At 37.0% G+C, this 12,465-nt stretch overlaps 1 protein-coding gene across 3 annotated transcripts in view; it reads right to left on the reverse strand.

Annotated features, from left to right (window-relative positions):
* Positions 1 to 4,346: 4,346 nt before the first annotated feature.
* The window catches only part of LOC115437052 (sodium channel protein type 4 subunit alpha B-like), a 67,762-nt gene continuing 59,643 nt past the window's right edge, over positions 4,347 to 12,465 (reverse strand). For all 3 annotated transcript variants that reach the window (XM_030160127.1, XM_030160128.1, XM_030160126.1), the window contains 6 exons: positions 12,073 to 12,345; positions 9,630 to 9,683; positions 9,413 to 9,550; positions 8,336 to 8,440; positions 7,967 to 8,237; positions 4,347 to 6,006 (listed from right to left, as the gene is read on the reverse strand). In XM_030160127.1, the coding sequence (XP_030015987.1) occupies positions 4,790 to 6,006; positions 7,967 to 8,237; positions 8,336 to 8,440; positions 9,413 to 9,550; positions 9,630 to 9,683; positions 12,073 to 12,345 (2,058 nt within the window). In that variant the 3' untranslated portion in view covers positions 4,347 to 4,789. The remainder of the gene's footprint in view (positions 6,007 to 7,966; positions 8,238 to 8,335; positions 8,441 to 9,412; positions 9,551 to 9,629; positions 9,684 to 12,072; positions 12,346 to 12,465) is intronic.

Below are 12,465 nucleotides of genomic sequence, written 5' to 3' on the forward strand. Positions count from 1 at the left end.
TACCTCCTGGGAGAGGTAAAAATCACATTCCAACTGGCCTCTTTGACTCATGACGTCAGCATTCGTGTGACCAAGCGTTATTCAATAAACATTATTTTAAACACGCAATTCATCAAATATCCCTTGTGCGTCCATATTGTATGCAGATGATTTGTGATGCAATACGTTGACATTGCCGTCTTTTACTGTGCGCTGGTGCATTTTGTAATTAGACATAGTGCCTTTTTAATCTTTTTAAAAATGTTTTCTCTCTCTGATGAAGCTTTAATCTGCGCCACATGTCCAAACGCTTAAAAATCAGATCAATTACCAAGTCACATTCATACAAGTCACATTTTTCTGGCACTTCCTACGTTACACCAAATTAAATTCAGCATCTGTCTATTACGAGGGTGGATGGGGTATAGTGTGTGTGGCTGCCACGACGCATGTATATCCACATGTGTACTGTATGGATGAGGGCATGTGTGTGTGACAGAGGAAGAGAAAGAGAGTGCGTGTATTTGTGTGTCTGTGAGTGTGTAATTAAAACAAGTGATTTTTTTTTACACACAGATTATCCCTCTATCCCAGCTGGTCAGAGTTGGATTTGACCACCCCGACAACCAGAGAGAGGAAATCTCTTCGGGGCTAAATCCAAATTGGCACCCTTGATGATTTTTTTCCAAACTAAAAATGTGGGAGTGCTCCACTATTAACTTCAAATCTGCACTAAAAATCTAAGCAAGACCACATATCTTCATGAATCAGTCAGAAAACACACACATACACTCCTGTTTTCCAGCCTCTCATGAATGAATTTTTGTTTTTGTCTTTTTTTGTGTGGATCACCATTGGATACAAAACTTCAGCGGAGACAGGAAATCACAAAACATTTAGTCTGAATGTAGGTTTTGTGTTAGTATTAAAAATAAATTTGCACTCTAAAGGGCGATACACTCGCAAGGACACACAACCATGGAGATGCAGAGGTTTGTGCACATCTGTCCTGCTTTTTTTTATACTCGTGGACTCAGAGAGAGATTTATTTAACAGCGTTCTGCCTTTTAATCGGGTCAAATCAGCTAACTGGTTCCTCATGTGAAAATTTTGAGACTCTGCACAGCTTTGACATTTGACATGTGAGTGAGTCTTTTTTTTGCCTACATTACCAGTACAAATATATAGAAAACATGTGATTATAAATTAAGTCATGCTCAGTTTTTCAAAGCAATACTAATATGTTTTTAGACTAAAAAATTATGATTGACTGAGGATACCAGCTACTATTTTTCACTATTTCTACTTTCAATGCCCTGCAGATATTAACATACTTAAGTAGGTCAAACAGGTTCTGGTTTTGATGCAGCTGCTTTTATTCCCATCTGTTATAGTCTGATCTATGAAAGCGCATGAAAAAGTGATCATGTACAGCAGGGGCATCAAACATGCAGCCCGCGGGCCACAACACAATCCAGCCCGTGGGATGAATTTGCAAAGTGCATAAATTACACTGAAGATATTGTCAAACATGTTTTACTTCAGGGGCCGCATACAGACCAGTGTGATCTCAAGTAAAACAATAGCATAATAACCTACAAATAATAACAACTCCAAAATTTCTCCTTGATTTAATGTGAAAAAATTACATTGTACTTATACATAATGACAACTCATAACATAAAATTATGAAAACATCTACATTAACAAACTATCCTTTAACAATAAAATGTCAATAACCAGAACAAATACAAACAACCTGAAATGTCTAAAGAAAATTCAATGCAATTTTAACAATATTCTGCCTGTTACTAAGTGTTTTGTGCCTTTGTAGATCTGATCCAGAATGCACATGTATAAATAAGTTGAGGCACAATATTATTAAAATTGCACTTAATTTTCTTTAAAAATTTCAGTTTTTTTTTTTTTAGGTTATTCACTTTTTTTTCCATAGTTTGTAAATGTAAATATTCTCATAATTTAATTTTTTTGCACTAGAACAAAGAGAAAAATTTGGAGTTTATTGAGTTTAATTGGAGATTATTTATAGGCTATTATGTAATTAGTTTAATGGTCCGAACCACTTGAGATCAAATTGGGCTGAATGTGGCCCCTGAAAATAAAAAGAGTTTGACATTTGTACAGTATTGCATAAAACCTGAAGATTCAATACATTAACCTGCATAAAAAACTGAGCACTTGGATTGTTGACATGTGAACCGTACATGAATCAAATTGGTCACTGAGTGCTTAGATTTGTTAGTTTTTTGTCTATATAATACACATCCTTCACATAAATCCCCAGCCCGTCACTGGTGATAAATTTAAATCATATCTCTACAATCCAATATATTGTCATCTTTGGCAGAACTTCAGAGCTCTTTGTACTAAACACTCACATCATACTTAGTCATTTTTAATATGTGAAAATAGAAATACCACATGTAGCCCCCTTAAATTGCAAACAACAAATGATGTCATACTTATCAGGATAATTATTGATACAGACTGACACGAGTGAGAACATTTAGTTGACATCAACCAGCTGACCCACCAAACCTAAACCTCTGTCCAATAATATGAACTTTATCGAGAGCTGGAAAAACCCACAAATATGGAAAAATGTTTATAACTGTTTAATAAAGAAATCAGTCAAATGACCAACCTTACTGTAATACAGAGAGGTTCTGAAGGGAAATCTCTTATATAAAAATTAACACAGTATATTATTTGATCGTTCTTGTTATGGCTGTCATGAGTCACTGAAATGTTTTTTTCATTATAAATATGTTACAAAAAATAGGTAAAAATAAGTTTTACATATATGATACAGTCCCAAAGCACTGTTACCAAATGAGCTTTCAGTGCAATCTCGTTCATTCACTCGACTTCCATCAGATCAAACTAAATGGTCAAAAGAGATTCTGGGAAGTGTGCGGACGATAAGCAAAATCAGGCACATAGTTCAGGGATAATGAGTTCACACACAGCCCTGCAGTTACACATAATATTTGATAAAATATATGTAAATAGTACCTGTTCACACGATTAACTGAACAGTCATTTGCTTCACACAGCGTTAGTGGTAGCATATGTGGAACAATATTGCAAAGTAATAGTCAAACAACCCATTAGACATGCATTAACTTTCAAATTTAGCTTGTATTAATTCAAATGGGAATAACTTTCAATATTCGCAGCTTAAGTTTAGATCATAGGAGGCTAAAATCAGCCACAGGATACAAACCAACACCTTAAAGCATTAGTTACTCAATTAGCTTTGCTACCGATTTCTATCAAAACCTGCGGGACTTTTTTTTCACACGTATGCATATTTTTCTTACATGTACTGCTGCATTTTTGACACAAATAGATCATATTCACACAGCAGCCATTTTCCTCTCCCATCATGCTAAGGGTGGGAGGCTAAAGTCTTGGCTAGCAAAAGGATGATGTAACAGAGCTGTGTTAAAGTCGAGGAAATGCAAGGACTCAACAAAACAATAATTTCATTGCCATTGCAAGACCAAAAAGATAATCTGGTGTCTCTTTGGGACCCCGACTTTGAAAAAAAAATGTTATGAACTGATGTAACATCTCCATTTCTAACTGAAAGTGAATCCATGTATCAAATCATTTACGTCTCTATAGCACTGAATCAAGAAATTGAACAAAAATGATATAAAATGAGCAAAATAATCAAGAAAATGACAAAAAAAAAATGTATATAAACTGAACGGAAATTGAACAAAAAATTAAAACAATAATCAAGACAAAAAAAAGAACAAAAAATGAACATGATGATAAAGACAAAGACTGAAGCATTGAGAAAATTTACAAAAAATAATGAAAAAATAAACAACACCCCCAAAAAATGATGAAACTGAACAAAAAAATGAAGCTGAAAACAGAATGAGACTGTAACAAGAAGTGGTTGAATTCTATGCTTGGCTGTTGTCTATTGCAGTTAAGGGGCTATAAAATATGTTATTTTAGTCCAGATTTCCAGTATCCAGTGATTTGTCAGATTTTCCACATTTATGCAACTAAACACAGCAGTGTGACATTATCTTTTTGATAAAAGCATTTTGCGTTTCACATCATGAAATCAGCAGAAAATGGAAAATTTTATGTGAATATGGTCTTTACAGGATGATGGAAAAGCTGCATTTCGTTGCTGTCGGGCGGAAAAGTCTTATGTCCAAAACAGTTATATTTCAGGAAACTGGAAAAACTATGTATATTCTAAACAAATAAATAGAGTTAACAGATGAAGTCACAAGCTGTTTTCAACACTTTTCATTGGTTAAATATTTCTAAAACCATGATGTGAAGACTAGCCAAAAGAATCATTTTATGACAAAAAAAAACAAAGACCAAAAACAGACTTACGAGGTTTCTGCCTGACAGCGATGATTTGCTTCTGTAGCAATTTTATTATTTTTTACTGCAAACTTTCATGCTGACATATGTCCTTTTAGTCTTTAACCTCTAAATATTTAGATCCAGATTAATAATCAAATAAAGCTAATTATTAATTGATATATAAAAGTTTATTTGGGCACTTAAATTTTATGTATTTTAAACTGGTAGACATGGATACGTGTGCATCGATTTATTTTATTTTGTCTGATGGAGGCTGTTACCGTCAATTTTCAACACAGGTTGTGAGTTGCATAAAATATTGCATATTTCCTCACCGTTTGCTAAAATATAAAAAAGGTGAATCTCTCTGACCATAAGTAGTTTAGAGCCGTTTTTCTCTGCTGTAAACAAAACTAAAACTCTGCACAAGCCACACATTCGAGTCTCAAAGAAAAGTTTCCTCGTAGTTTTCCCCGAGTTCAGAGCCTCTGGATATGGACCTGACGGCCTCGGACAGGTCACTGGCTGCTCTCGTCACACTGTCGTATGATGGTGGTGAGGACATGAGCGCAGTCTGTGCGTCGTCACCCACTCCCACAGGCCCATAGTGCTGGATCATGGAGGCGATGAGGCCCTCTGTCTCCGGAGCGTTCTCCACGTCCACCACTGTTTCAAAGTTGATTTGTCGGTAGAGGTACGACGCCTGCTTCATCTGCCGCTTCACTAAATGCCGTCTGTAACACCTCTGGATGATGATCGCAGACACCTCCTCCAGTTTGCGGCGCAGCGTTGAAGTTATAGGTTCATGGGAAATCTTGGAGGGGTTTGTCATCATGAACTTCTCCTCCATTTGCTGTTTAAGCGCGTCCATTTCACCCGACTCGCCCAGGACGCGCTTTGTGAAGGCAAACAAGATGTCCAGGCAGTGGATCCTGTCCCCGGTGACCATGGGGAGGTCCATGGCGATCAGTTTGATCTTGTTGGGCTTGGCGATGCGCAGCGGCTCTGAAAGAGTGTCGGCAAAGCTCGACAGCATTGAAAACTCAATGAACTGCGTAGCCTCAGAATCAAACTTCTCCCAAACTTCATAAAACATCTCAAAGTCGTCTTCGCTCAGTGGCTCGGTACTCTCCTCTGTGGCAACGCTGAAGTTCTCCAGAATGATAGCTATGTACATATTAACCACAATGAGGAAAGAAATGATTATGTAACTGACAAAGAAAGCGATGCCCACTGAGGGGCTGCCACAGTTTCCCCGGGTGTTGGTGCCAGTATTAACAAAGTTAACGTCACATTCGTCCGGGGAACTGGACATTATGGGGCTCAGGAGGTTGTCCCAACCTGCCGAGGTGCTGATCTGGAAAAGACAGATCATACTATTCCCAAAGGTCTCAAAGTTAAACATGTCGTCGATCCCATCCTGTTTTTTCACGTAGGCGAAGTTTGCCATACCGAAGATCGCGTAGATGAACATGACGAGGAACAACAGGAGGCCGATGTTGAACAGCGCCGGCATGGACATCATTAAGGCAAACAGTAAAGTCCTTATTCCTTTGGCTGCACGTATTAGTCGGAGAACACGTCCTATCCTCGCCAGTCTGATGACTCGAAACAGAGTGGGAGACACAAAGTACTTCTCGATGATGTCTGCGAGAACAATGCCTGAAAGGAAAGGGATGAGAAAACAGCACATGAGACCAGGAACATCCATAAGGAAAAGGTTCAGAGAGCGACACAGAATCGCAAAGCTGAACCACATGGTGGACTTAAGGTGCTGTTTTTGTGTTTTTGTACTATGATTAAGAAGGATCAGCAGAAAACATGGTATTCTATCTCAGGGTTTGTATGGGTGCTTGAAATCCTTGAAGATGCTTGAATTTCAATGTTGAGTTTTCAAGGTCTGAAAAGTGCTTGAATTTTAGTTTAAGCGCTTGAAAGTGCTTGCAATTATAACTGTGATTTATTTATTTATTTATTTTTAATATTAACTCTGTCGGGTTAGATGGCCAAATCTACTTACAGAGAGGGAATACATTTAGAAAAATAAAGCTTCATATCAAAAAAATAAAATTGGTGGGTGCTCTCAGGTCGATTCCAGGTACATTTTTATCTAATCTTTGGCTCTGTGCAAGTGTGCCTGAAGAACGCCAAGTGGCTTCCATTTTTTTGGGATATAAGATGTTTCTAGCATAATAAAATGTACATCATTGTGATAAAAAGTGCAAAAAATAACCATGAGTATATGTATTCCTGTAGATATGTACTTTACCCCAGTGATAAGGTGCTGTGCTGGAACAATCTGAAAATGACCCTTAAAAGTGCTTGAATTTGACCTTGAAAAATGTGTAGAACCCTGTACTATAGTCCCATAAAGAAAGGACACTTTTATATCTTCAAGTATACACTAGATTGAGTAAATCCTCACTACATTGACTTGCTGTCATTGAAAAACATCCATTAACCTTTCAGAAACACCACATCAGTTGGTTTGTTTGTTACCTTGTCTCTTGCAACATTACTTGTTTTATGATGTTAATTTGGATCTGAGCCAAGCCAATTACAGTACTACCCACAATAAAAAAAGTATGTTTTTTTCACCAAATGATGCATCCTTAGTGAACAGGAAATATATTTATAGCTGTTTTCATATATTCTAATATGTGTAGTATATTGCTAATATGATCATTTGAACTCTTAATAACACCAACACCAAATGTACTGCATGGTCACTTTATCCACCTGCTGAATAAGTTCACACTGTTAATTACTTGCATTATTTGCACAGAACCATAACTGTTAATGTTATACCTCACTCAAAGCCATTTTTTTTCCACATTGTATATTGTAAATCATATATTTTGAAACTCTATCTTACTTATTTATTTTACTTTATTCTATTTCATTTTATTTTTTGCTGCCTGCTTCTTACCTACTCCATGTTCTACATAGGTACCAAACCACTGAAGCAAATTCCTAGTAATGCAAATCCTGTTTGCTTACATGGCAATAAAAATAATTCTGATTACCAGTTAATATTGTCTTTTATTTACAACTTATTTTACCCCTATTAAGTGATTTATAACCAAAGAACACGCTATTATATTTGGAATAAGCCATTCCTATTGAATACAGTTGATATTTAATCCCAAAGTCAAACATTCTCACCCCTCATCCATCATATTCCTATTCCAGGGAAAGGATGGGTGATGGTAGACTGGCTGGAATAATGATGCATGGATTCATCTGATCGACTATGTTTTTGCAATTACAGAGCTAGCCTCAGGCTGTGAGTATACCAGATTTGTTTTTAGAGGGCACAGAACACACAACTAGCGGACTGAATGTCACTAGTACACAGGATTAAAATGCTTTACTGAACCTTAAATACTTGATACTGAACATGACATAATTTATGGAACAGGCGCTAGAAATGTATCTTCAAAAGCAGAGGAAATGAAGAACTCAGTCTAATTATATATCTCGTACTAATACATATATGTTATTTTAAGATGTTAGTTAATATTCTGTAGTTTTTCAGCATCAAAATAATTATGAATGGAGTGTGACTGAGTAAATGCAAAAAAAAACGCAGATAAAATGCTTTGGAGGTGTCTCTACTTACCCACAATAGAAAGAATTATCACCACAAAATCAAAGATATTCCATGCAACTGTGAAGAAGTAACAACGGAGAGCGAAGATCTTGATGAGGCATTCGGTGGTGAAGATGATGATGAAGACCAGGTTGATCTTGTTGAGGATGGACTCCATTCGCTGCGACTGCTCATCAGTCTCTACCATCATGGTCACCATGTTGACGATGATGAGCATCATGATCATAATGTCGAAGGCTTGTTTAGACACCAGGTCGAAGAAGAAGGCCTGGAGAATGTTCTACGATTGAGAAACACAGAACAGCATCATCAAATGTACAAATTAAAGGCAGCCTGTTGGTTGCATTTATAAATGAGGTATTTATGAGATTATTTTACCGTGGGTCTTGGTATTGGTTTTTGTGGTTTTTTCGTTCCTAATTTCTTCATTGCATTATAGTACTTCTTCTGTTCTTCAGTCATGAAAATATCTTGTCCACCTAAGTATACACAAAAACATTAAAATTATTTTTAAAGAAAAATATCATTTATGTTGTTCAGTGTGCAACAGGAGTTAAAAGTTCAATGACGCATTATGGGCTTATGTGGTTCTGGTGAATTTTATGTTGGAGTCTTTTGTTCATATTAGTTACAGTAATATCATTAATAAGTGGTTCCAGGCACAACAAACCCCGCCCCTCGCACGTATTGTAGCTTATTTTGGCATTGACCCATCTGATGTCATTATATCTATGTGTGTGGTGATGTCAGCATATCAATTGCCACTATATATGTGCCAGATTTGAAGTAAATGGAAACAAAACTGATGTTTTAATATACATTTGAAATGTCGCCCATTATAAGCAAATGGGAAAAAAAAAAGATTTGAAAAATTCAGAAAAAATTTGAACTTTGTCCTACAAAATATACTGACATCTATTCTGGGTCACTGGCAATCTATAAACCCAATCTGGTATGAATTCAACCAATAGTTTGGCTGCTACAGACATGTGAAATTTTGCCCATTATAAGTAAATGGGAAAAAAAAAAAAAATTCATTAAAATTGAAACTTTGACCTACTTTTCCCAAAATGTAATGACATCTATTCTGGGTCACTGGCAATCTATAAACCCAATTTGGTATGAATTCAATCAAGAGTTTTGCTGCTAGAGTGTTAAGAATCCAACTAACAAACAAACCGAACCAAAAACAATACCCCCTCCCTCCCCTAATAAACTAATGAAGCTCTTTGTCACTCACATCCGTGATAAGAACCACAACACAATGATTACTATGTAGAAATTCTTCACTTTCTCTCCTCTGCTGCAATAGTTTCCAACACTAGATGGTTAGAAATCCAAGCAGCTAATCTCAGCAGCTCCCAGCACGATACAGACTAATATAAATATAACATAAGAAAACATTTAATAATGACTTGTGGATGCAGACCTGACATTATAGGTGTAAATACTTATCTTTCTTTTCTGCTGATTGAAATTGTCGATAATGACTCCGATGAAGAGATTGAGAGTGAAGAAGGAGCCGAATATGATAAAGACGACAAAGTACAGGTACATGTAGAGGTTGATCTCCCTGATGGGCTGCTCCTCCACCTGAAAACACACAGTTTTGTAAGTCAGCTGCATCTTTTAACTGGAACATTTAAGCTCTGATGATAAAATATATACTTACTCCTCTTGAATCAACAGCTGCATGCATTATCTCCATCCATCCTTTAAATGTAGCCTGGAATAAAACACATTATTAGACAATGTTAGGGTTTGGGTTCTACACTGAATTGACACTTTATGTTGATGTTGAAATGTTGTCTAAGAATTCACAATGACAAACAAGACACATAAAACTAATTAGATAGTATTCTTATAAAACAGGGAGGTCACATTGACCTTCAAATATAAGCATGATATTTACCTCCGCCAAGGAGGTTATGTTTTTGCCAGGGTTTGTTTGTTTGTCTGTCTGTTTGTTTGTTTGTCTGTCCGTTAGTGTGCAACATAACTCCAAAAGTTATGGACAGATTTGGATGAAATTTTCAGAGTTTGTTGGAAATGGGATAAGGAAGAAATGATTAAATTTTGGTGGTGATCGGGGGTGGGGGGGCCCACGGGGGGGGGGGGGGGCACTGATCAGCCTTGGCGGAGGTCTGCGCTCTCCGAGCGCTTCTAGTTACAAAAATGTACTTTTTAGATGCATCTATGTAGTCTCTCTGTAAGAACTGTCAATTCCCTATTATGTTTAAATTACAATAAGTCAGAAACACCTTGATAACACGTCACAAAATTTGCCACAAATGTTTATTTGGACTTCCGAATAACCTTTAAGTGTTTTGGTGGCCATAGGTCAAAGGTTAAGCTCGCTGTGACCTCATGTCTGTCCATTTTTACGAATGTGATGTCTTCAGAACACCTTAAGAGATAATTACCTATGTGCAAATGCTCATTTGGACTCAAGGATGAACTGATTTCATTTTGGTGGCTAAAGGTCAAGGCTGTTGTCACCTCATAAAACACACTTTCGGCCACAAATTTCAGCAATTGAGAGAATAGATAATGACGCAAGGATGGTGAGTGCCTCTGATTCAAGTTAAATTTCCAGATAATGTTAAAAAACATACTTGTGAACAGTACTTTCCATGCATTTGACATTAAGTTTTAATAGTTTGTAAGATCAGGCAGGTGACATTTCCACTTAACTTGGCACTTAAATATGACAGTTTTCTTTCTTGCACATCAAACAGTCTACTTTGCAACTAAACAGCAAATGATGCCCTAACACTTTTTTACCACTGTCACTATTTTGTGCCAAACCAAATCCTTTTATACAAAACATAATCCTTTTTGTACTTGAATTGTCCACAGTATATGAAGTGAAAATAACACTGCAGAGGATTATACTGTTATTATACTGAATTACTCTACGTTCGGACTGCAAGCAAATGTGGCCCAAATCCAATTTTTTTGCCCATATGCGACCTCTACCCGATCTGTTAAATACAGTTTGAACAGCACAAATCCCATTTCCTGAAATCCGACCCATGCCACTTTTGTGGTCCTAAATCCGAGACGTATCTGATATTTTGTAATGTGACTTCAGTCTGAACAGTCAGGTTGCATTTATCTGACCTTTACGTCATTGAAATGCAACAAACGTCACAATTCTGTGCCCCAGGAGGAGGAGTGGTGGGAAAAATATATTCCATAAACACGTGGTCACATATTATGACAGGACCTCTTTTGCACATGCGGGTCACTTCGGGGTTGCATTCAGTTCATACTCAAAACTGATAGAAGTCGCATTTAATGTGTAATATGAACAAGCACACAAAAAAATAATTCTAATTGATTGAATTGGGTTCGGCTTTGAGATGCTTTTAAGGAACATTGTTATTATACTTTTAGTGCCTTTTAAATAATCGTGATGTTTTATGTGTATGATCTTATCAGTTTTAAGTTTGTTTTTAGTTCTGACTTTCATCATGTTTATGTATATTTCTAGTGTGGATGTATGGCTGTGATTTCCATTTTGTGTAACTTCTGCTGCTGCTGCTGCTGTCTTGGCCAGGAGCTTTTTTTCTGGTTACATAAAGGTTATAATAATAATAATAATAATAATAATAATAATAATAATAATAATAATAAAATCAGATTTCACAAAAAAATCAAAATTGTGCATTAAGGCCTGCTGTCTTAATGTATTAATCTGTGATGTGAATGGCCTGAGAGAGGAAAGGGGAGTGTGGGGGGGTGTACTGCATGCCTCCAGTCTGAGACCCCTGGTGTAAAAACAGATAGAAAAGACCATATCATTGCTGTTTCTGATTGTGTCTAAGTTGTTGAGCAGGTTCTAATCAGGACCTTAAGAACCAATACTGTTTAAAAGCTGAGATAAAAGAGCAGTTTTTATCTATAGACTATTTTTGGCTCCAAATGAAAGACATGAGTGAGTGAACTCAAGAGAGGAACAGAACAAAGAGTGGAAAACAGCTTGTTGCTTTGTGAGATAATGTGAGTGGGGAAAAAGCGAACATGACAACCAGGCAGAGGTGTTGACAGAAAACAGCGACACACTTCATCAGACGCTCAGATGAGACAAACTGAAAACAGACGAGGCTCACCACTTGTAGAAGAGAGAGGTATCCAAGGCCAACGTTGTCGAAGTTGACCTTCACTTTTGTCCAGTAGAACTGGGTGTCGTTCATGCTGAGACATTGTGACTTGTTGTTGACCACGGACACACTGTGAATGAAGCCCGTTCTGTTGACGCACTTTCCAAATTTACCGGCAAACAAGTTGACTCCCATGATGCTGAAGATGAGCCAGAAGATAAGACAGACGAGCAGCACGTTCATGATGGAGGGGATAGCTCCGATGAGAGCGTTTACGACCACCTGACGAGATGAGAAATGAGTCCGTCAGTCTTTAAATCACTGCTGACGTCTGTGGTTTCTTCATTAATTCATGGAAAGTTTGGTTATCTGTTGAGTCTTTTAAAAAAACATCTTAAGATG

Source organism: Sphaeramia orbicularis, chromosome 17, assembly GCF_902148855.1.
Source record: "Sphaeramia orbicularis chromosome 17, fSphaOr1.1, whole genome shotgun sequence".
Lineage (NCBI taxonomy): Eukaryota > Metazoa > Chordata > Actinopteri > Kurtiformes > Apogonidae > Sphaeramia > Sphaeramia orbicularis.